We start from the raw sequence: 25,105 nt of genomic DNA, 5'->3' as shown, positions 1-25,105 counted from the left end.
TATTCCTGAACACTGCAAACAGCATCGTCCCTGGTTTTGGCATCGCCCTTCTTTCCATTGAAAGCCCACTCACTCAGACAAGTTCCTCTTCTCAGAGAAGACCCTGAGGATGAACTCCCCCTCCTGGTGAGGCTCGTAGGTAGAGGGCACAATGATGTACTCCCCGGGAGGCAGGCGGAACCGCTGCGTCACCTCACGCAAGTTGATGTAGGACTTGCAGCGTGCCTTGGATGCATTGTACAGGAAGAAATCCTTCTGCATGTGTTGCTTGTTGCCGTGCATCTAGCGCAGCGGTGAGAGAGAAAGACCAGTGTGAAACAACAACACAGGGAGCCAAACCGTTTAGTCGCTGTGGAAAAAAATGCCAAAACAGGGAACCAACTATGGATGGGAGAGAAACAACAGGCTTGTGTTTGCACAGACCCAGAGAGCAGCGGAAATAGAGCTTTACAGCTTTGAGTGGATAATACCTACTTCTGTGACATGGCTTTTGAGAGTTATGACTTTACAGAGCATTAAAATGTAAAAAATTCAACAGCAGAAGCATTGAGAAATTTGGGAATCTGCACGGACATGGGCTAAAAACTCTGGATGTGGTGGGTGACACGCAAACATTTCACAACTGCAGACAGATGTTGGGACCCTGAGGCCAGAACCCAGGCGCTTCATTAACATTTCTTGAAGGACGTCCACAACTCCATACCTCCTTAGGCACCTGAGAGAGACGGCAACACAAAAATTAGCTGTTTGCAGTGACAAGAAGGATTCAGGTCCATTGTGTTTGTATTTTATAATCATTTGCATTTTTCTGCGGATACATGCTGCCAGAATCACTTACACTTTTACAATGCTTCCATGCTAATTGTATAGTTAATTTCACACAATGTCCTCTATAGATATTAGATGAGACACTGGACACCTCGTAGATGGAAAATCCTATAGTGAATAGGTTTGCTCCCAACTTGCGGTCTTTCCGGCGGTTCTTCTGCATCAGCGCCACAACAAAGCTGCAGGCCACCTCGTTGTCATCGGGGTCGTCGTCCTCCTCCAGTAGACGCAGGCGGTACTGTGGATTTGTCCAGAACGTGTCTGCGGAAAATGGCAAAACTGAATAACTCGATCTAGTGCTATGAGCTGTGATAGTTTACACCTATGACACTATACACACACACTGTCGGAAATTGCTTGTCCCAAGTGGGGTCACGGTGAGCCGGAGTCTAACCCAGCAACACAGGGCACAAGGCTGGAGGGGGAGGGGACACACCCAGGATAGCACACCAGTCCATTGCAAGGCACCCCAAGCAGGACTTGAATCCCAGACCCAGCAGAGAGCAGGACCCAGCCAAACCTGCACCGCCACACCCCCCACGTATGATACTACTGAAAATTAAACATCTGTGATCCAAAACCAAATCATTTGGTTGTTCTCTTTTATGCTTTTCTGTGTGATATTAGGTGATCCATGTTATCTACATTTTTCCTGTCACTGCTGTGTTATACATATGTATGTATTAATGTATGAATATATCTATTTGTGTTATGTGTATTTGTATCTATATCAGGTTAGTTCATAATATGGCAAATGTCAAAGACAACATGCTAAATATTCTTTCATTTACCCTACAATAAAAATTAAGTAAAATAATATACAAAAGAGTGTAGTTTTAAGTATTTCACAATGAATTTCCCTAAAAAAATGCTTAACTGGTTTTCTCTCTGATTTTGAAGGTATTTTTTGGAGTATGGCATCATTTAACAGTCCTACTCTATGTGTTATTACCCACTGAGCTCAATTCTGCTGACAGGAGGTATAATTCTCCATGGACAGAGCACTCACCTGGGTAATTCCGGCACCCCCCTGCAGAGCAGCCTCGCACCCAGCGGCCCTCATTCACCGACACCGTCCACTTGTGGATCTTGTCGTCTTCCAGAGCATCAGGTGTGAGGTTGCAGATCTCGATCTTGGTGAAGTTCTTCTTGAAGTCATCGAAGGACATCCTGGAGGGCATATAGATATGAAGGGGAGGATGGGAAAGGATAGGGAAGAAATTAAACAAACTCCGAAAACATCCCCCAGAAATTAGGAATTACCTCCCATCTTGTTTCAAGCATATATGCAGTTAGGACATGAATTTCCCTAAAAAAAAAAATGCTTAACTAGTTTTCTCTCTCATGCTCTAATGCTGTTTGCGCCCATGCACGCTCCACTCACCAGAACTCTCCATCTTCAGCATTCTGCTGCTGCAGCTTCTCCTTCTCTGCCTTGGAGATGGACAGCCACTCCTTTGAACTAGAGGGAGGAGAAGGGTTTATGGCCATTCACACGACAAAAGTTGAAACTCAGCTTTGACAAACAGAGAATATTAAAAATAGGAGCTCTATTTGGTTGACCATATTTTGGTATGCAGCACTACAGGTTTGGATGGGGCAAAGAAGAACGCGGAGGCAGCGTTCATGACAAATGATTTATTAGAACAACAGCACCAGGGAAATAACGCTCTCTGTTCAAGGACCCCATTTCCTCTAGGACCTGCACTTGCAGCCAGTCTTCCCAGCCTGCCTAACCCCTCCAGACTTTTTCCCCACTACCCTGGGAGACATGGTCACCCCATCATTTTCCCCCTAAGTGCCCCCAGTGGTTACACAGGTTATTTACAATTTTCCCATAATGCAACTATTTACACAAAACCAGTAACGCTGGTCATCACAATATTAAAAAAAACAAGCTTGGGTGCAACTGTATACAGAATACTAGAAAAAAAGCATGGGACAGCACTCTCAAACTTTTCAAAGTAATAATTTCATTTGCACAAAAGACGGATGTGATTCGGCTAAATGCCTTCATTGGCACGCATATACATTATGTAAAGAGGGACATGTATGAGATGTACATCGCTTTGGAAAAAAGTGTCTGCTAAATTAATAAATGTAAATGTACAGTGTATACATGTGACGGATTATGATGTCAATTACTAGGTAAACAGTTTGCTGAATTCAATAGATGAATGGTAGGCATTGTTATGTGTTACTGTAGTGTGCATTTTAAAGAACGCAAGGACACAAAACAATCTCTTTAGTTGCTTTGTGTCCATTTTTTTAGATTCTGTGCTGTGTTATAGAGGCCTCAGTTGCCATCTGAGTATGTCTGTTGGATATTATACTTTTTATGGGTGGTTGTACCATGATTCATGCAGGGATTGATGGACAGTAAACAGGTGAAACTGAGGGACATTACTGCTGGACGCTGGTGTTCATATCAGAGAGCAGGATGAGGTCACTCACTTATCGCTCCAGGGTCCATTCCACTCCACCTGGCCCCAGGGGTTTCGGAGCCTCACCAGACGGATCCTGGTCTCCTTTTGCTCCCCTTTTTTACACTGTGCAAACAGGACAGGGTCTGTGAGTACTGTACACTGACACAACATAGCCCAGTACCCCACTGCACAGTAGCATATGGACAATTTTTTGCTGGAAATGCATAAATCTCTGGGTCAAGGACATTTAACAATGTTTTATACTCTGTGTATATATATATATATATATATATATATATACACAGTATATATATACTATATATATCTTTTCTGTCTTTTACATATTTAGTCATTCAGTTAAAGATTTAATTTAACATCTGATCAGGCTATAAAGGGTTGGCATTTAGTAACATCATTAGCAGGGATTACAGAAATTCCACTGGATATACAGCACTTTCAGATCATGTACAATAGCTGTGTACAAGTAGGCACTGATTTGAAGATCTAATGGGTCATACAGTGAAGAAGGGGCTCTGTCAGACTTCAGGCTCAACCACCACTTTTCTGCATCTCCCTATCTCATCCTGGGACCACATCAAACATAAGCAGAAGTTCCAACCTCCTCCACCCCCGTCACTGAGTAGGCATGGCCTTTGACAAGTCCAGTGGCTGTCCGGGTCTCAAACCGAGCTGGAACCAAGGCCTGGTAAAGAGAGAATAGTAATAAGTACTAACAGTCCTTTTGAAAAATGAAAAGTATTAGTTTGTTAATTGGGCTGAGTTAAATTATTCTGTGTTAGCACCTATGACCTTTTGGGAGCCCTTTTCATAGTCTTTTGTTGAAATGAAAGAAAAATGATATAATCAGGATAAGAATGTTTCTGTATATTGTCAGGTAATACATTATGACCAAACACCACCTTAGTCTCTTTTTCCCAGAGGTTAACTGACTGACCTTCAGGCACAAATAAACTGCAAATAGATGGCATGCATAGAGGAGCGGTGGTGCAGTGGGTTTGGCTGGGTCCTGCTTTCTGGTGGGTCTGGATTTCAAGTCCTGGTTGGGGTGCCTTGTGATGGACTGGCATTTGTCCTGAGTGTGTCCCCTTCTCCTCCAGCCTTGTGCCTTGTGTTGCTGGGTTAGGCTCTGGCTCACTGCAACTCCACTTGGGACAAGTGGCTTCAGCGTGTGTGTGTGTGTACATGGCATGCAAATGATCTTATGCTGAAAAACTGCAGAGGATGCAGTACCTGCCCCTTATGTTTTTAGTTTACACTGGTGCATAGTTTTATACTGTCAGATAATGTAAATGACCCTGATTCAAGAAACATGCAGTTCAACATCTTTTTGGTTTCTGCAGAACCCAGATTAGTCACATTAATCACTCCAGTGAATTATTGCTGTGAAGAAGAATTGAATTTCCACTCTTGTTCTGTGACACAGCCATGCTATTGGTTTTAGGGGCATGCTTTCACCTCTGTGCTGCACGGCCAGTTCGATCGATACAAACCCCACTCGGTGTTTCCTCCAGCTTGCTCTTTTCTGCATCTGTGAGCATTTTATCGATAATAGGGCCCAGCTCACCTGAAGGCGTGGTGTACCCTAGTGTATCCTTCATAACAAACGGACACAGATAGTTCATTTAAGACCTCGTGATGCAGTAAGAATCACTGGTGAAATTGAGGGACATAAAATCACCTGTCAAAATGTGTTATAGTAATAGACTGGCACATACAAGCCATTGTTGAAATACTGGCAAACAGAGGACATGAGCTCTAAAATACAAAGGCTATATGGAAATTTTCCAGAGTAATGACAATATGTCTTAGATGTGGAACTGGATGGCAGGTTGTCAAAAGGACAAGATCTAGCTGACATGTTTGTTTATACTATTTCCCAAACTGCCAATGTGTTATGTCCAGCCAGATGAAGCGGTATGCAAATGAGACTCAATTTTACAAGCAATATGGTAATATACTGTTGGGAGACAAATCAGTTGGAGAATATTGGAAATTTCTCAAAAACCTAGTCACTTCAAAAAATACAGTTAGAGTGGAACCAAGTATTCCTTGTAACCAGCGCACAATTTTTGCCCGCAGTCCAAAGGTTCAGCTGGGGTTCGGCAGCTTGTCTGCGATGCTCTTACATCAATAGAGCAGCCCATGAGGGATCCTCTCTCCAAAGCCTTCCTCATAATCTTGTAGAGGTCCTTGGGGATGTCTTTCATGTCGTAGAATTCTGTCACCCCGCCAGTGAAATCTTCCATGGCTTCTGTGGTGTTTCCACCCTTGAGGGCTTCGTAAGAACCGTGCAGCCTGGCCAAAGGGCAAAGAGGAAAAATGTGAGGAAAAGATGAGTGAAAACTTTAGAACATTGGAGTTCACTTGTTCTTGCTTTATAACTGACATAATAAAAATATCATTATCATGCATGTTACATTTGCAACAGAACTCAATGTCACTGAACTTCTTTGTGTTACTGTAAATTTTTACACAGTGCATTTCAAATGTCAAACAAGGCATTGAAAAGTGTTCATTGAAGGTCAAATATGTTCAAGTACAAATATGCTAGAATATGTACAATACAAAAAAGGACTAAATGGGCACAATTAAAAATGCAAATGGTGACTTGGTTTTCAACTGCATTTGATCTATTTTTTAATTTGTTCAAATGCTAAATTTAAAGAGATATAAATACAACAGACATGGTAGTATATCGGTTGACAGCGTTCTAGTTCATGTTGATCGGAATGTGAGGTAAATTTAGTTACATTAGAATAGTTTTAATGAGCTGAATTTAACAGGTAGCTCACGTGCTTCACAAGTCGGCTTTAGGTTTGAATGTGTATTTGAACCCAGTTCAGTCTGTATGGAGTTTGCATGTTTTCTCCATGTTTGTGTGGGTTTTTTGTGGGTACTCCTGTTTCCTCTCACAGTCAAAAAATGTATGTTTCAAGTGAACTGGTGACTCAGAGTTAACAACTTAATGTGTCTATGTGTGACTGACTGTGCATAGCTATTCTGTGATAGATTGGCATTTCATCCAGGGTGTACCCTGCCTCAGGCCCTATGCTTCCAGGATAGACTGCACACCACAACAACCTTGCACTGAACAAGTGGTTTTGGATGATGGATGAACAAATGGAGGAATTCCATTAAATGTAAATGAAAGTGCTTCCAGTATGAGGAATGAAGGCAATAAAAACTGAAGAGGACAGTGCTTAAGGGTCGACTGTGGCAGTTTTGTTTGTAGAGGTAACACCTCCTCACACTCACTTGGCATAGGCCTTCTCCAGGAGGGCACTCCAGAATTCATTCCTCTCTGCTGACTTGGTAAAGACCAGCTGGTTGTTGAAGGTGGGGATGCGGTCGTCCACAATAACATCCACCCAATCGCCATAGCGCCAGAACTGTACGACCCACCGAAAAGAACATATGGACAAAAATTTATGTCATTTTTGCTCAAAGTCCAAGCTGATATGATGGTTGATGTGGGCTTCATGGTCCTCACCTGGAAGTGGAAGATGCCTGCATAGTTCTCTGTGAAGCTTTGGTCTGGTGGGATGACACGATACAGCAGCTTCTCATTCAGAGTCAAGCAGGCGATGGCTGCCAACAGCCAGCAGTCACCTGCCAAAGTCAACAGAAGGGCATTGATTTCAAGCTATGGTGAGAGCTCTTTTGATTGGATTAACACAAATCTGTCCATGTACAGAACCGAGAAATTCACCGATGACTAAGATGCACGCAGTCTCTGATTTTTCGAAAACCTAGAGACTACAGTAGTGATGTCACCTCACCATCTTAATTCATTGTTCAGCTCTTATTGTTTCTGTCACCCACTCAGTTGCTTACTCTTCTGGAGCATATTTATAAAGTTTAGGGTATTAATCTAGGCCAGATACACCCGGGACTGGAAGTTAGTCCATTTCAGGGCAGTCACACACACTCATTCTCTCACACAAACAATACACTACAGGCATTTCCTTGTGTCTGCAACCCATATTTATGTTGCCTGAAACAGGTCTTTCACGAAAACACAGGGAGAACATGAACACTGCACAGAAATTGAACAAGGATCAAACCTACATTCAATCGCACAGCTGATGTGCAACCATGCCATTCATTGCATTAATATTTCCTTTAATTGTATAATGAAAATGATTTTTAAGGAGTCAAATGGTCGTTAACCTCACATTTTTTAAAACGTGACATTAGTTGTGATTAATATTCTTAACGACCTGATTGGCTTGATGTACAATCATAATATAAATTATTGCATACGAATGAGTTCACATGAAATAATCTGTACATTCTTATAAATTCCATGTATGATTATTTTTTTTATGAGTATTTTTCAAAAACCCCTTATGAAGAAAAAATCAAGGTTTTCGTTTACCCCGCCCGGTATGGGGTCACCGGGGCCCCACCCTGGAGCCAGGCCTGGGGGGGGGGCTCGCATGTGAGCGCCTGGTGGCCAGGTCTATGCCCACGGGGCCTGGCCGGGCTCAGCCCGAAGCCACGACGTGGAGCCGCTCTTCGGTGGGCTCACCACCTGCCGGAGAAACCGTAAGGGGCCGGTGCATTGTGATTTGGGCGGTGGTCGGGGCCGAGTGCCCGGCCGACCCAGACCTCGGGCGCCAACTCTGGTTTTTGGGACTTGGAATGTCACCTCACTGGCGGGGAAGGAGCCTGAGCTGGTGCGGGAAGTTGAGAGATACCGTCTAGATATAGTCGGGCTCACTTCCACTCACAGCTTGGGTTCTGGAACCACTCTTCTCGATCGAGGGTGGACTCTCCACTATTCTGGCGTTGCCCAAGGTGAGAGGCGGCGGGCTGGTGTGGGCTTATTAATAGCCCCCCAGTTCAGCCGCCATGTGTTGGAGTCTACCCCGGTGAATGAGAGGGTCGTCTCCCTACGCCTTCGGGTCAGGGAACGGTCTCTCACTGTCGTTTGTGCTTATGCGCCTAGCGGCAGTGTAGAGTACCCGGCCTTTTTAGAGTCCCTGGGGGGCGTGCAGGAAAGCGCTCCCACTGGGGACTCTGTCGTTCTACTGGGGGACTTTAACGCCCACGTGGGCAGCGACAGTGATACCTGGAGGGGCGTGATTGGGAGGAACGGCCTCCCTGATCTGAACCCGAGCGGTGAGTTGTTATTGGATTTCTGCGCTAGTCGCGGTTTATCCATAACGAACATCATGTTCATGCATAAGGGTGTCCATCAGTGCACTTGGCACCAGGACGCCCTAGGTCGGAGGTCGATGATCGACTTTGTAGTCGTTTCTTCTGACCTTCGGCCATATGTCTTGGACACTCGGGTGAAGAGAGGGGCTGAGCTGTCAACTGATCACCACCTGGTGGTGAGTTGGATTCGATGGCGGGGGAAAAAGCTGGACAGACCTGGCAGGCCCAAACGCATAGTGAGGGTCTGTTGGGAACGTTTGGCGGAGGCCCCTGTCAGAGAGGTCTTCAACTCCCACCTCCAACAGAGCTTCAACCAGGTCCCGAGGGAGGTGGGGGACATTGAGTCTGAATGGACTATGTTCCGTGCCTCCATTGTCGGGGCGGCGGTTCGGAGCTGCGGCCATAAGGTCTCCGGCGCCTGTCGCGGCGGCAATCCCCGAACACGGTGGTGGACACCGGAAGTAAGGGATGCCGTCAAGCTGAAGAAGGAGTTCTATTGGGCCTGGCTGGCTCATGGGACTCCTGAAGCAGCTGACAGGTACCGACGGGCCAAACGGAGCGCGGCTCTGGCAGTCGCCGCGGCAAAAACTCGGGCTTGGGAGGAGTTCGGCGAGGCCATGGAGGAAGACTTTCGGTCGGCCTCAAAGAGATTCTGGCAAACCGTCCGGCGACTCAGAGGGGGGAAGCGGTGTTCCACGAACACTGTTTACAGTGGAAGTGGTGCGCTGCTGACCTCAGCTGAGGATGTTCTCGGGCGGTGGAAGGAGTACTTTGAGGATCTCCTCAATCCCTCCGACACGCCTTCTGTAGAGGAAGCTGAGGCTGGGGACTCGGAGGGGGACTCGTCCATTACCCTGGCTGAAGTTGCTGAGGTAGTCAAAAAACTCCTCGGTGGCAAGGCTCCGGGGGTGGATGAGATCCGCCCCGAGTTTCTCAAGTCTCTGGATGTTGTGGGGCTGTCTTGGCTGACACGCCTCTGCAGCATCGCGTGGAGTTCGGGAACGGTGCCTCTGGACTGGCAGACCGGGGTGGTGGTCCCTCTTTTTAAGAAGGGGGACCGGAGATTGTGTTCCAACTACAGGGGGATCACACTCCTTAGCCTCCCTGGGAAAGTCTATGCCAGGGTACTGGAAAGGAGAATCCGACCGATAGTCGAACCTCGGATTCAGGAGGAGCAATGTGGTTTTCGCCCTGGCCGTGGAACACTGGACCAGCTCTATACCCTCACTAAGGTGCTGGAGGGTTCGTGGGAGTTTGCCCAACCAGTCCACATGTGTTTTGTGGACCTGGAGAAGGCATTCGACCGTGTCCCTCGTGGCATCCTGTGGGGGGTACTTCGGGATTATGGGGTTCGGGGCTTGTTGCTACGGGCTGTTCGTTCCCTGTATGACCGGAGCAGGAGCTTGGTTCGCATTGCCGGCAGTAAGTCAGACCTGTTCCCGGTGCATGTTGGACTCCGCCAGGGCTGCCCTTTGTCACCGATTCTGTTCATTATCTTTATGGACAGAATTTCTAGGCGCAGTCAGGGAACGGAGGGTGTCTGTTTTGGTGGCCGCGAGATCTCGTCTCTGCTTTTTGCGGACGATGTGGTCCTGTTGGCTTCATCAAGTCAAGACTTGCAGCGTGCACTGGGGAGGTTTGCAGCCAAGTGCGAAGCGGCGGGGATGAGAATCAGCACCTCCAAATCCGAGGCCATGGTTCTCAGTCGGAAAAAGGTGGATTGCCCCCTCCGGGTTAGGGGGGAGTTGCTCCCTCAAGTGGAGGAGTTTAAGTATCTCGGGGTCTTGTTCACGAGTGAGGGAAAAATGGAGCGGCAGGTTGACAGACGGATCGGTGCGGCGTCTGCAGTAATGCGGTCATTGTACCGGTCTGTTGTGGTGAAGAGGGAGCTGAGTCGTAAGGCAAAGCTCTCAATTTACCGGTCGATCTACGTTCCTACCCTCACCTATGGTCATGAACTCTGGATCATGACCGAAAGAATGAGATCGCGGATACAAGCGGCAGAAATGAGTTTCCTTGGCAGGGTGGCTGGGCACACCCTTAGGGATAGGGTGAGGAGCTCAGTCACCCGGGAGGAGCTCGGAGTAGAGCCGCTGCTCCTCCGCATCGAGAGGAGCCAGTTGAGGTGGCTCGGGCATCTGTTCCGGATGCCTCCTGGACGCCTCCCTAGGGAGGTGTTCCGGGCTTGTCCCACTGGGAGGAGGCCTCGGGGCAGACCCAGGACACGTTGGAGAGACTATGTCTCCCGGCTGGCCTGGGAACGCCTTGGGGTTCCCCCAGAGGAACTGGAGGAGGTGTGCGGGGAGAGGGAAGTCTGGAGGACTCTGCTCGGACTGCTGCTCCCGCGACCCGGCCCCGGATAAAAGCGGAGGAAGATGGATGGAAGATGGATGATTATTTTTCCATTACACAATCTTCATGAATCCAGTTTTATAAAGGTCATTGTTGTAAATGGATTTCACAGACAATTTCGGTCATGTTTTGTGTGCTAACGTGGTAACGTATTGTTGACAAATTTGACCCAGAAGGGTTACAGGAAGATATCCCTAACATATCTAATTATCCATATTAACAAGCACTGTCAGGCATAATGTCTGACCTGCCAACCCTAGACTAAGCATTCAGCAGAAGGGCTAATTTGATCTCCAGGGCTTGCTGGTGCACATCGTCGCTATTTTTGGACTCAATGCAATGTGCTGGGAATAGCAAACGGTTTTGGGTTCGCTTAGCTGGTAATGGTATTCATTAGCAGCATTGCGTGCAGCTGCCTTGTGGTCACATGCTGATAGATTGTGATTACACCCCTTTACTCTTGTAGTCATCACACCTCCAAGGGGAAAGTGGAGGAATGCTGGTCCTCCACAGCTCCAGTGACTACTTCAGTCTTGTATTTGTTCACAACTGGACTCTTGCTCTTGCCCTTCAAACTAAGTGGTTTCTTTCATCATTCATACATGTGTCCACAGTTGTCTCTGCCCCTCAGACTCCGCTCTCTCTGCTAATCCAGGGTTCAGCCACATAGTCCACCTCCCAAGTGTGCAAAGGTGCATTTTGCAGAGTGTGGAGGGAAACAATAACTCCTGCATCCAATTTGGCAAAATACTTTATTGATTCAGCCAAAGTACAACACAGAATATTGCCAGCACTATGAAGTTACAAAGTGCTTTGTGGTGCCCCCAACTAAGACAGGTATTCACAGATGCTCCTCGACTTACGATGGTTTGACTTACGATTTTTCACCTTTACGATGGTGAGCAAGCGATAGACATTCAGTAGAAACTGTACTTCGAATATTGAATTTAGATTTTTTCCCAGGCAAGCGATATGCCGTGCGATACTCTCTCGAGATGCCGAGCAGCAGCAGCGATCCACATCTCCCAGTCTGTCACGTAGAGGTGTGTTTTGTGCATCCATAATGTCACAGAAAGCCCATGTGTCTCCTGCTACTGGGAGGAAAAGAAGAGGGGGGCACTGCACGTATGCTACGCTATGATGTTCGGTAGGTTAAATGGATTAAATGCATTTTTGACTTATGATGGGTTTCGCGGAACGTAACCCCATCGTAAATCGGGGACCACCTGTATGGCAAAAAATCAAGTTTAGGACAGAAAAAAAGGTCCAATAAAGGCGATTAAAAAAGCATGGCTTCCTTCTGCTTAGGTCAGTCATAAACTCCCTATATGAGAAGAAAAACATGACGGTAAAGTAATATTCTGGCTCAAATAGAAAAGAAGCTCAGAGTAAGGTGCTACAAGGTTAATTTTAACCAGACCCAGGCAGGCTTCCCCACAGAGGAATTTTCCAGAATTTTCCTCAAGGGGGGTTAATCCTGCAAGGATTAATAAAACATGATAGTATCCCATCTTGAGTAATTTTAACAACGAGTAACAATGAGACAAGTTTATGAACACCGTATTTACTTTAAAGAAAAGTCAGAACAAAAAACAGAGGAAGCGGAAAGCCTTTAAATTCCACTTTACTTCAGAATGGTAGGATGAGACATTTTTCTAATTAAAATTTAAGAGAGCTTATACCTGTCTATGCCATGTAAACCACCTTCTTTGAGAGCTCTGAGCAATTATTCTACAGTCACACCTACCATGAGAGATATCATAGGATTCTACCCATATTATTGCTGACAGCACAGCTTTTGATAAAACAAAACAGCACAGCTTGTTTCCTGCCATTACCTGTTAGCTATATGGTAAGGAACAACATTAGCTGTTAGCTACAATATGTGGTGAGGGAACAACATTAGCTGTTAGCTATCCGGGAACAACGTTAGCCATTAGTCTGCTTTCCTACTTCCTCAAGTTTGTTCCCACTCACAGAGTGGAACTAAGAGATACGGTTGGATTTCATCTGAGGAGCTTATGAAGGCAAGGCCTTGAAGAGGTGAGGCAGAAACTACTCTGGCACTGGTCAACCTTACACACCCCTTCCCTGGCTCCCGGCCTACATACTTGGTCCAGCCCACGTGAGTCCCCTCACTGGGGTTCATCCTCTCCCCAGTATGCTTCTGATATTCTGGAATGAACGGAAGGACCCTGTACACGGGCGCATGTTCTTGACTTGACAAGCAAAACTGACCGAGGACAATACCTTTGACATGTAGTAGCTACCGGAACATGCAAGGACAAGGTGAAACCTACACAGCCCTCCATGTTATTACATTTCTGGCAGAAAGCTTGGGGCTGTCACTTTGTTTGATTGTCACATGTTTCAGCTGGATCACCTCATCACATGCTTTAGAGGTCAGGTGTTAGGGAGGATACCGTAACTGGATGCCTTGGACAAATACAGTTCAGATCGGAAATTAAGAAGAACGTGTGATTGACAGCAACTGGAGATACTCTGGCCTTGCACAGAATGTAAACAAGTTTTCATATGATTATTCAAGTTACTGGTGATGTTGTCACTGTGGCTAGTTCTGAAGTTATATGCAAAGCCATAATCGTGTCTGGGACACAATTCTCTTTACAAATAGTAAGGTCTTTAAGTGTCTTACCCAGATCTCCCTGGCAGATGTCGGTTCTGTTGGCTCCTCCCACAATGAACTGTGGACTTTCACAGATCTCCTGCAGAACACATTCAGAGACAGAGAGGTTCACAGATGCCTCTTGATTAGTCTGGTCAGGACAGTGGGTGAAGTTCTTCTCCAGCAGTGAAACGGAACTTGATAGAGCTTGAGCTGATCCAACTGATCCAGATGTTGAAAAAACTGAGTGTTGAAGTATATCCTTCATTGAGTCACAGTGCCTATCAACTGTTACACCATGACAGATTGTATAGGCAGGTCATAGTAAATATGGACCATTACAAAGTGACTGGCGGAAAATAATAATTATTATTAATGTATTATAATTTCTAATTTACATGTATTGTTATTTAATACATGGGTCCATCATTAATTTTGGGGTACATCAATTTATTTTATTACAAAATAATATAATTATTTTATTTATATGGGGGCGCAGTGGGTTTGACCGGGTCCTGCTCTCCGGTGGGTCTGGGGTTCGAGTCCCACTTGGGGTGCCTTGCGACGGACTGGCGTCCCGTCCTGGGTGTGTTCCCCTCCCCCTCCGGCCTTACGCCCTGTGTTGCCGGGTTAGGCTCCGGTTCCCTGCGACCCCGTATGGGACAAGCGGTTCAGAAAATGTGTGTGTGTGTGTGTGTGTGTGTGTGTGTGTGTGTGTGTGTGTGTGTGTGTGTATTTTATTTATTTGTTATATTTATATATTATTTATAGTATTATAGGATTACAGTCAGATGACATGACAGAAGCTTTGTTTATTTTTGTCCGGTATTATTGTAGCAGGAGTAGAGAAGGCTTGAAGAAGAAATGGTAGCTTCTATATAATTATAATTATAATTATATATTATAATATATAATATATAATTTAAATTACTCAGCTGTATAAATGAGTAAAAAATGAAGTCAAGACTTTTTACGTAGGCAGTAATAATAATAACACACACACACACACACACACACACACACACACGCACACTGGTTGAAGCTGCTTGTCCCGAGTGGGGTCGCAGCGAGGTGAAGGCTAACCCGGCAACACAGGGCGCAAGGCTGGGGGGGGGGGGGAAACATCCAGGATGGGACGCCAGTCCATTACAAGGCACCCCAAGCGGGACTCAAACCCCAGACCCACCAGAGAGTGGGACCCAGCCAAACCCGCTGCGCCACTGCACCCCAATAATAATAATAATAATAATAATAATCAGAGGACCTGAAGCAAAGCTGTGACAACCTCAATAGCTCCTTAGCTGGCCTGTAGTGAGAACAACTACTACATAGTTCATACCTGTAAGGGGTATAAGCCATCTCTGACATATAATCCTTATCTCAAAAATTTTAAGAGTTATGAGAGTTTACAATTATGCCTAAGTGCAGACATATAAATAGCTTAAGATATTACAAGACAGGGAGGATGAAAGGCTGATACAGCAATTGTCTGCAGTGCCAACAACTAAAGCGTTTTTGGCATTTGGGTCAGCTTTCATCAGAAATTTATTACTATACCAAAATAAAAGGTAATTTTGTGTTTACGGCATGAACCAGTGTACATTATACCAACCAGTAGCTGCATATAGAGTCTTTTTAAAATTATTACACATTTAAATAGTACATGTTTATCAAATACATAACAGATGTGCTCATGGGAGAAGTGAGTCCAAAAGAGATGCATTTTGAGACCCTCTTTGTTCACAGAAAGGCAAATACCAACATATTTTACCCTTATAGCACCTTGGTGGTATCTTAAACATACTTGTAACAAAAATTATTACGTCTAAATAATATTTTAATGTTATATTTTATTAGTTTATTGTCAATAACCAGTTTTTTAATACAGGGTTGTGGTGGTCTAGTGTCTGTGCAGGAAGCATAAGGTATGAGATAGGGTACACCCTGGATGAAGACATATTCATGGTTTGGCTCACTGATCTTTATGGTATAAAGACATAAAATTCACAAGATCATTGCCTCTGTCTCTCACAAAGTGCCATAGACAATATGCACAAAAATGTTCGATCAATGTTATAAGAAGTAGGAAGTACATACTTTGTGGTTGGTTTTTGGGAGTCCAACCGCCGCCATTTAATCGCTATTTGTACGTCTAGCCATCATTGTTTCCAGGCTAATGAGAAGATTGCTAAACTTGATTCAGTCACAAACTGATGCAAACGGCAGTGCAGCGATACAGAACTTCGTGGTATTACAATGACCGCTTCATGTGCAAAAACACCGTTGTAGATAAAAATAAGCCAACTATTAAAAGGGATATTTGTGTAAGCCATTGTGGTTTTTGTGCTGTATGTGACCCTATTATATAAGGACACACAGAACTTCAATATATTTTTATACCCTTTCATACTGGATATATGCAATGTCAAGCGTATTTTCTTCTTGCATGCCAATTTTAGAAGTGCTAGCATGTTACAATTAAACAATACTCGTAAAATGTGAAAAAAATTGGAACAGAAAATAAAACTTAAAAAACTTCAACACTCATATGTATTATGTTTAGCTGTAAGAATAATATTAATAAGTATCATTTGTATTGGGTGGTGCAGCATGTAGCGCTGCTGCCTCACAGCACCTAGCCGTTTCACCAGATTTTGGATGGTGACACCTAGTAGAAAATACATTTTAGACTATTTGAAGCAAAATTGCTCCATGCAACCACATCTAAACACTTTTAAAAACCATTAAAAGATGAAAATAATCAACATCAACAACTGCTTGTCCCAGGTAGGGCTGTGGCAAGTAAAGCCTATCCCGGAAATAGAGGGCGCAAGGGAAACACCTGGGACGGGATGCCAGTCCATCACAAGGCACCCCAAGCAGGGCTCAGACCCCAGACCTGCCCCACACCAGGCACTGGCCAAACCTACCATGCCACAACACCCCCAGCTGAAATATCTTATGCTTAAAAATAAAGCTTGACATCCTGTGAACTTTTGCCAGAACACAGGATGGTGTCCCATGCTTGCAGAAGCAACATTTTAGATGAAACCTCTTTGACTGTGCATGTTTCAGATGAAATGCAACGTTTCAGTCTTTCAGTGATCCCGTGTTCCAGTGTTCTCCCCTCTCCACGATACCTGTGTTCATTCCATTGCACTGTCTGGTCTAAGCAGGCAACACATTCACAGAAGCATTCCAGTTCTTGAGTTGCTCCTCAGCACTTAAACTCATTGACTCTGTGTTCAACTGTATGACATCTGTAATACACTCTATCTATCACTAAATAAAGCAGAAGGTGTACAATGCTAAAAACAGCTGCAACCGGTTTATTACTCAAATGTGATTTGTGTCATTCTATGTTCCAACGAGAAAAAAATGAGTGTGCCAATGTATGGAAGTCCAGGAATGCACTAAGCATGTTAAAGCAATAAGCCGCAAGGACATTTCACTAAGCTTCAGTTACAGACAGAGAATGTCAAAGTATTACATTCGGATCTGTTAATGGAGACATACACACTGACGGAAACCGCTTGTCCCAAGCAGGGTTGCGGTGAACCGGAGCCTAACCCGGCAACACAGGGCACAAGGCTGGAGGGGGAGAAGACACACCCAGGACAGGACGCCAGTCCATCACAAAGCAACCCACGCGGGACGCAAACCCCAGACCCACCAGAGAGCAGGAGCCAGCCAAACCCACTGCACCACTGCACCACCACACCCCCCGTATTGGAGACACTGGAGGACGAACTACTGGTATCTTGTTCTTTTACTGAAGGTCCTTTTGTGCTCTTGTAAGTGACCTCCACCTACTTTTATTTATTTAATCTTGACTTATTGTCTACTTACTACTTTGTGTTTACTTTGTCAAAAATGCAATTTTTATTACTCTGTGACCATTTTTATGATTTGACCTCTATAGCCAACAGGACAGCTTCTTGCTAGCTTTTGTAACTGTATATAAGTACAAAAAACTTGCAAAGTAACCAAATGGTCAAAGCACATCACTTCTTAATGGTTATTTCCTATAACTGCAAAACTGGTTTTAATAATTTGTCGGTCTGGTCTTATCATCTGGTCTGTCTTAATAATCGGTCAGTGATCTCACTTTTATGAGGCACTCTACAGCTATTTTTATTCTCATGTCCTCACTTTAAAAAACACAAGGAGTAACGTGTACAGAATATGTAGGTCACAGATTTGCGTTGATAGCCTTTCCAGATGGCCATGAGCTCCAGGGCACATTTACCTCTACCTGGGGTGACCTGCAGGTGGCAGGATCATCACTGACCTCTTCAATCCACCGAGCTGGGGTTACACTGGCACAGAGAACAGCCCAGAAGGGCCGGCCAGGGCAAATAAAGTACAATAAAATTAATCCTGCGTTAAAACCTGAAGCAATGTTTCCAAAAAAGACTCAGATTAACTCCAGACTCACAGAAACATCTTATAATGCTTCTATGTACACATCCAATATACATTTTCACTATACTTTTATGAATTCCTAAGGTTCCATGAGCAAAAACCTTAGTTACTGTATTAAATAAAATATATTAATTGAATATGAAACTTTAACACTTGGAAAACACACACACACATTTTCAGAACCGCTTGTCCCTCACGGGGTCACGGGAAACCGGAGCCTACCCGGCAACACAGGGCGTAAGGGGAAGGGGACACACCCAGGACGGGACGCCAGTCCGTCGCAAGGCACCCCAAGCGGGACTCGAACCCCAGACCCACCAAAGAGCAGGACTGCGGTCCAACCCACTGCGCCACCGCATCCCCCACTTGGAAAACATTGCGGGTGAAAATAAATATGCCTTATGAAATGGATGAGAAACACAGGAATATTTGCCAAATACAGGTGAGAGACTAGAGGAGTGTGATGTGGTGTGGTATGGCGGGTTCAGCCAGTGCCTGCTGTGCGGTGGGTCCGGAGTTTGAGCCCTGCTCGGAGTGCCTTGTGATGGATTGGCATCCTGTCCAGGGTGCTGGCCCTATGCTCTGTGTTGCTGGGTAAGGCTTGGGATAAGTGGTTGTTGATGATGTATTAAAAAGCATAAAACGGACATTTTTACCTCTAAATTGCCTCACTTTCTTGAAAAAGCTGTTCCGGTAAATTTTGACTGTCTTTAGTACTGTTTTGCTATGACAGATTGATAAATCAGAAACACGTGAAGTAATCACGGTAATGAATTTACACATTGACCTCATCAAGGGTACTGCAACTATAGAGGGGAATCAAACCTGCAACCCTTGGGTTCAGCAGTAACAGCTCGAACCTCCATGCTACCAGCTCACCCCACTACAAACTACAATGAAAAATTCTACTGCAATAATTTTAATTATATACTGTATTTCCCCCTTTGGTTAGAGAGCCTTTTTCTTTTCATGACACATGTGCCAGTTTTGTTAGCCATTATATCCAGTAGGTTTCCTCACTGATCTCATCAGGAGATTCTGTACTCAATACTGGCCTGTAAGCCTGTGCAAGTGTAACTGCACATGAAGGAAGGAGCTCCAGAAGACCATGTCAAACTGCCAACTCAACTGGTGTCCTGCTCTTGGTGGAACCACCACACTGGTGATACTGCACCACAGGTAAGAGATCTCGTCCATTCCACAGGTCAGTGGACTGCTTAAGGCACGACTAAATCCTTAAAGGGCATTTTCCTTTGCCAGCTATTAGTTTCACCTCCACCCGCCACCCCAGTGCCAGCAGAGTGCCACTGGAAGGGAACAAGCCACCATTTTGAATGGTTGCCTCCTCCTATTGCTTTCCCTCCCATCTCATCTCTCCTCCCTGCATGAGCTACAGGCCTCCATACAGCCACCCTGCTCTCCCCCTTCATACCTTGGGCCTCTTCCAGACAATATTCTTGACCTTGTTTGACTTCTGTCCCAGCTCCTTGAAACCCAAGGAGTCCACTGTGGCTGGGAAGACATCGTCCTCAAACAGAACCTTCTTCTGGAGGCTCTCCTGCTTGATGGCAGCAAAGTCCTGGCCACCAAAGCGCAAGGGCTTGTTGAGGGACCCTTCCCCATCCTTGCGCTCCCTTTCCCGGATCAGCCGGTCGCAGAAAAAGCCGGACGGTGTGTAAGTCATTGCAACCTGACTTTTTTTTTTCTAAAAAACAGTCGTTTGCTATCTCCACTATACATTAACAAGCCTAAAAACCCTGGCATAAAGCCAGGTCCCTGGTGCGCGATTGGCCACCTTTTTTCGATGATGTCACTCTTTTCCTGTCATATTGCGAACATGGGTGGAGTAAAAAATGAGCACACGCGTGCGCACAAAAAAGTCCCCATTTCATGGGACTCTCATTGGGACCCGAACAATGATGGTGGGACCCCTGGCCCCCTGTCGGCTGTATGGCCGCGCCGTATTGTCTGGCCTCACAATAGTGGGAGTGATGCTCTCTGTGTACAGGACAGGCCGTAGGATCCACCACCTCAGCAGAAGGCTTTCAGGACTTTTAAACCTGTCCTCAATGGAGCTCAGAGTACAGCCACCTCAGCAGAATCACATGAGCTGAATCCTATGGAGACAAACCTCTCTATTTAGTTTTTTTTTGAGGACAATCAGTTTTGAGGACCTCACCGATGCTGCAGAGTTTGGTGCATATTTACGTTTACATTTATTTACTTGGCACACGCTTTTCTCCAAAGTGACTTCCAATGAACTCTATGTAGTGTTATCAGCCCACACACCTTATTCACCAAGGTGACTTACACTGCTAGATACACAGCATGTGTATCATGCAGACAAATGACTGTAGTATAGACACGGCCCCACAGCATGAGGACAAACAGTTTTTATCTTAATTATAAATCTATTAATTATGCAGATGATTTGCTCCGAAGTAACTTAGGGTTCAAAGATCGGAGAAGTGCATTCATCCGTATACAAAGAGACGCATGGTTATCGAAATGCAGTTTGTTCTGTACACTATTATTAAGATATTTATTTAATGCACTTATTTAATTTATTTACTTAAATAAGTTCGGTACCTATACTGTATGTGGACAATATTTTTATGGTGCTTCCAGATCAGGACAGAAGTGTGAGCAAAAAAACAAAGATTTTTCCTCATTCTGCATATTGAACAGATCAACTAGAATATTTATTGACATGTATCTGTCACTTTTCTCCAACTTACAATGTTCAGAAAATTAAAATTATTTAATCATTGATACAGCTGAGTAATTTTATTGGAGAAATTTAGGGTGTGTGCCTTGCTCAAGGATACTAGAGCTGGATGTGGGATTCAAACTTGCATCATTTGGGTCCAAAAGCACTAATTGTAACCACTGCACTACCAGCTTATTTACAGACTAGCTGCAGTTATTGCTATTTTGCAGAATTAAGGAACAGCACAATTCCACACATCATGAAAAAAACAGCACAATGATCCTTTAAGAAATAGAAGCGAACCGCATGCATTTTATGGATAGTAGTGTCATACTAAAAAACCTGCCTCCACAGCCGGTGACACATCCATAACTGTCATGGTTCCACCTTAACGTAATATTTCTTCATGCCAAACATTGTGAAGCTCAGCTGGGCTCCTCCTGTGTCAGCTGGTTGTAACCTTAGAATGTAGCAGTTCATTGCTATGCCATAATCAACGTGCCAAAATCATTTTCTCTGTGTCACGGTGCTGACGGTATACACCATGTTTATCAGAGGGTTAAATTTGCACAAGTTTTTTTTTTTTTTCTCAGTGGAGTAAAACTTACAATAAAATATTTTTTAAGTGTAAAATGAAAACTACAAATAGAACTGTAATGAGAAGAAATTGATGAAGAAATTTTTCCGGTTTTTTTTGGCCATTCACTCCTTTGAGAAAAACACGTGTAAATTTTGCTCTAGTGCAAAAGCTGAATAAATCTGCCCAGGAGTGTGTATTTCGTTCATAGGAGCTGAGATATCTCAATTCATTTTTTACAGCTGAGTCTCTAGAAGAACATTAAAATCAATGTGAACAGACAAAACCGTGATGGATTGCACAATTATTTTGAATTTATAAATACTTTCATTCCTATAATATTCAAAAATTTGCCTTAAAATTTTTTTTCTTTACTACTAACATAATCTCACCAAGCCAGAGCCTAGTAGGCTGAAAGATTTCCATTCTTTCATTGAGACGACACTTTCCTACAGCAACTTACGAGGTGAAGCTGCCTACACTTATTTACCCTTTCATAACAGTGGGCTATTGAGAGTAAGTACCTCGCTCAACAGTACCATAGCTAGAGACAGGATTTGAACCTGCAACCTTTGGATCCAAAGGCAGCGGCACGAACCACCGCATTACCAGCTCTCAGCCACGCATGACTTGCATAGCGCCACCCAGTGGGATAAAGGAGCCACTTACTGGTGGACGTCTCCATTCGAAGGTGATGGGCAGCTTCTGGGTGTAGAAGAGGGAGGAGTCATCAGCAGGAAAGAGAGGGTCTTCAAACAACACCTTCTTGTGATAGTACTTGTCCCTCAGCTCAGTGAAGCTCTTCAGACGCTTGGCGTCGATGACGGCGTGGTTACGGTTCAAGATGGCGCTGTAGATGCTTCCAGGGGCAGAGGAAGGAGCACCGACCTTGTATGGCATAGGAGAGGCTTCAGTGGGCAGCGCTACTGATTTAGGAGTTTTCACGCTTACAGCCATCTTCAACCCTTGCTTTTCTCTCTCAGTTCCCTTCTGCTTCTCCTTCTCGCTCACTTTGTCTCCAAATTTTCTCCCCTTCAACATTGCTGCCGCCTGGTTATTATTGCCACACAAAGTATTAAAAATCAACACAGAATAAGAGACATGAAATATGGAACAGATGAGCTGAACTTTGAAATTTAAAATCAAGTTCCCAAGGAGGAGGGGTTCAAACGTTCCCCTCCCACCTTCACCGAGACAAGCGTCCAGCCAGGGCAAGCTCCCCGTTATATGGTTCGAGACCTTGGAACAGATCCATACAGGCTTCCTTATCTCGTTTTCTCCGTTACCCTCTGGGGTTTGCCTAGTTACACCCCAGTTCCCACTTGTCCGACACCCGCTTGCTCAAAGTGGCGTTTTAACACACACACACACACACTTTTGCTGGTGCTTCTCTGCTGCTAGTTCTAAATATAGACTTCTTAAATGCAGGGGAGGGGTCTACTTAAAAAAAGACTGTCCCTCCAATCACCATTCATCCAGAGTTGTCCCCAACTCAGACTGAAGAGTTGCTGACTGACCTCTATGTATGAAAAAAATTATAAGCTTTCACATTTATTGATAAAAATAGATTTTGTGGAAAGATTACCACTCTCTCCCAGTTAACATTAAGCAGAATCTCTTCTACAGGTACAGATACAGACACACACTATGCTGGGCTGGAGTAATGGAATTATAGACTTTTTGGCCTGATCAAAATATGAAGAACGCAAATACTATTATCTATTGAAAAATCCAACTAATATTATTAAAAATATATTTGTAGGATTGACAGACCAGAAGATCATCACTCATAACCTCACAGCGCCTGAGTGGTGCAAGAGAAGATGGACTCAATCCCTGCTCAGTCTGTCTGGAGTTTGCACGTTCTTCCCGTGTCTGTGTGGGCTTCTCCCAATTGCTCTGGTTTCCTCCCATAGTCCAAAGAGATGCAATTCAGGTGAATGAAAGAAGGTATGTCCTTCCCTTTTTTATGTAATGCTATTAACTCTCTCTCTCTGTCTGAGTGTGTGTGTGTGTGGCTACCCTGTACCAAGTGTACTCACACATCTGCCTTGTGCCCAATGCTTCCAGGATAGGGCCTGGACCACTGTGACCCTGCTCAGGACAAGCGGTTATTGAAATCAGATGGATGGACAGTATACATAGTGTATTGATTAAAAGCAAAAAAGTTCGGTCTACGTCTCTGGACTGAGGGAAAACAGTGGAACACCAAGGTGAAAGCCACATGCCTGAATCCACACTCAGTGAGGCACAATTCTTCTTGCTACTTAACTCCATCTAAGTTCAAAGGGAGTCTTGCAGATACTTTTCAGGTCACGCTGTGTTCATGGAAACTTCCCAAATCACTGCAAGTGGGAAATCAGAGATGGTACGCCCCAGATGAGGTATGGAGATATGTCAGAAAACATGTTGTATGACTCCTAAATGACATCATCTGATTCCTCCACCTCCTCCTAGGACATAGTCTTCCACAGTCTTGCAAGGGTAATTAATTCCTGAAAAGTCTTTATAACTCATAACTCCAAGATATAAATGGTAAAAAAATTGTATACAACCCCGAGCCTCAAAACTGACACCCATTTATGCTGAAAATACTAAAATGAACACAAGTTATTTTAATAAAGATCAATTTAACACAATATAAAATGGCAGTTTCCCTTCATTAATTACTATATAAAACTGTGTACCTGTGCTTGTTCAGCTCTTCTGTAACTATTACTTACCATGCATTTAAATGCTCAAGGGGTGCGGTGGTGCAGCGGGTTGGACCACAGTCCTGCTTTCGGGTGGGTCTGGGGTTTGAGTCCTGCTTGGGGTGCCTTGTGATGGACTGGCGTCCCGTCCTGGGTGTGTCCCCTCCCCCTTCAGCCTTACGCCCTGTGTTGCCGGGTAGGCTCCGGTTCCCCGCGACCCCGTATAGGACAAGCGGTTCTGAAAATGTGTGTGTGCATTTAAATGCTCACACATTCATATTATACTCAATGTTTATGTATTAATTCAATATTATTGCAAATAAAAGAGAAGAGTAAAAATTAAAGAAATCAGTCAAAACACACACACACACATTTTCAGAACCGCTTGTCCCATACGGGGTCGCGGGGAACCAGAGTCCCTTATACTTTGGTGTTCCCACATTCTGGTTTTACTAGCGTGATCCTTCAAAGAAGCCTGGTTACTCTGGTATACTGATCCACAGGGGATGGAGAAAAGAAGCAAGAGAGAGGATGGGTGCAGCTGGAGCAGTGAACAACAGAGGAGAAACATCTGCTCTATTCAGGGCCTATAGGCTGTTGGTCAGCAGGGTCTTCATATCACTTGCTGAGCAACTCAGATAGTCGCTCAACCCCCCCATCTCAGCTGCAGTATGGAGTTTCAGTGCAAATACCTTCTGGCTGAACTCACAGCATGAGCTGAAGTGCAAATCCTTTCTGGAAGATTTCATGGCACCCTGAAATAAAAATCTGGACTGTAGAACATAGTAGAAGGCATGTAGACCCCGCTCAGCCCTGCCACGCATGTGTAGCCCATCTGTCCGTACCGAAGGTCCAGGGACAGCAAGGTCCAGACGCGGAGACTGGGTGTCACTCATGCTCTGTGGCACAAGCAGCACAAATTATGCTTTTCGTCATTTCCTCTCATTTGTTTGGACCAACATTGTGCCCTTTGATGCTTCCCTTTCTGTCATTTTATGGTCATCTTCCAGCCCTCAGTCCCATGTTCTAAGTTACTGGACAGGGCATTAGCTGTGTGGTATTTTGACAGTTCCAGGTAAATTGGCATCACTTGGTGCCATCAAGCAGAGGGCGTGGTGGCACAGTGGTGCAGTGGGTTGGACCGAGTTCTATTCTCCAGTGGGTCTGGGGTTCAAGTCCTGCTGGGGGTGCCTTACGGCGAACTGGTGTCCCGTCCTGGGTGTGTCCCCTCCCCCTCCGGCCTTACGCCCTATGTTGCCGGGTAGGCTCCGGTTCCCCGCGACC

The 25,105-nt window shown here is 44.9% G+C and overlaps 1 protein-coding gene across 6 annotated transcripts in view; it reads right to left on the bottom strand.

The window, feature by feature from the left end:
• The window catches only part of LOC108924080 (calpain-3-like), a 29,781-nt gene extending 7,276 nt beyond the window's left edge, over nucleotides 1-22,505 (bottom strand). The window contains exons 1-13 of one of the 6 annotated variants that reach the window (XM_018735213.2): nucleotides 21,798-22,505; nucleotides 13,447-13,516; nucleotides 6,766-6,884; nucleotides 6,531-6,664; nucleotides 5,402-5,570; nucleotides 4,766-4,867; nucleotides 3,874-3,957; nucleotides 3,283-3,377; nucleotides 2,213-2,290; nucleotides 1,838-1,998; nucleotides 920-1,089; nucleotides 704-715; nucleotides 74-282 (exon numbers count right to left, since the gene is read on the bottom strand). In XM_018735213.2, the coding sequence (XP_018590729.1) occupies nucleotides 74-282; nucleotides 704-715; nucleotides 920-1,089; nucleotides 1,838-1,998; nucleotides 2,213-2,290; nucleotides 3,283-3,377; nucleotides 3,874-3,957; nucleotides 4,766-4,867; nucleotides 5,402-5,570; nucleotides 6,531-6,664; nucleotides 6,766-6,884; nucleotides 13,447-13,516; nucleotides 21,798-22,169 (1,775 nt within the window). In that variant the 5' untranslated portion in view covers nucleotides 22,170-22,505. The other 5 variants (XM_018735211.2, XM_018735214.2, XM_018735212.2 and 2 more) reach the window with 5 other exon arrangements.
• Nucleotides 22,506-25,105: the final 2,600 nt, after the last annotated feature.

Source organism: Scleropages formosus, chromosome 1 (genome assembly GCF_900964775.1).
Source record: "Scleropages formosus chromosome 1, fSclFor1.1, whole genome shotgun sequence".
Classification (NCBI taxonomy): domain Eukaryota; kingdom Metazoa; phylum Chordata; class Actinopteri; order Osteoglossiformes; family Osteoglossidae; genus Scleropages; species Scleropages formosus.
The sequence above is the reverse complement of the archived record's forward strand: the minus strand, read 5'-3'. Positions and strand labels throughout refer to the sequence as shown.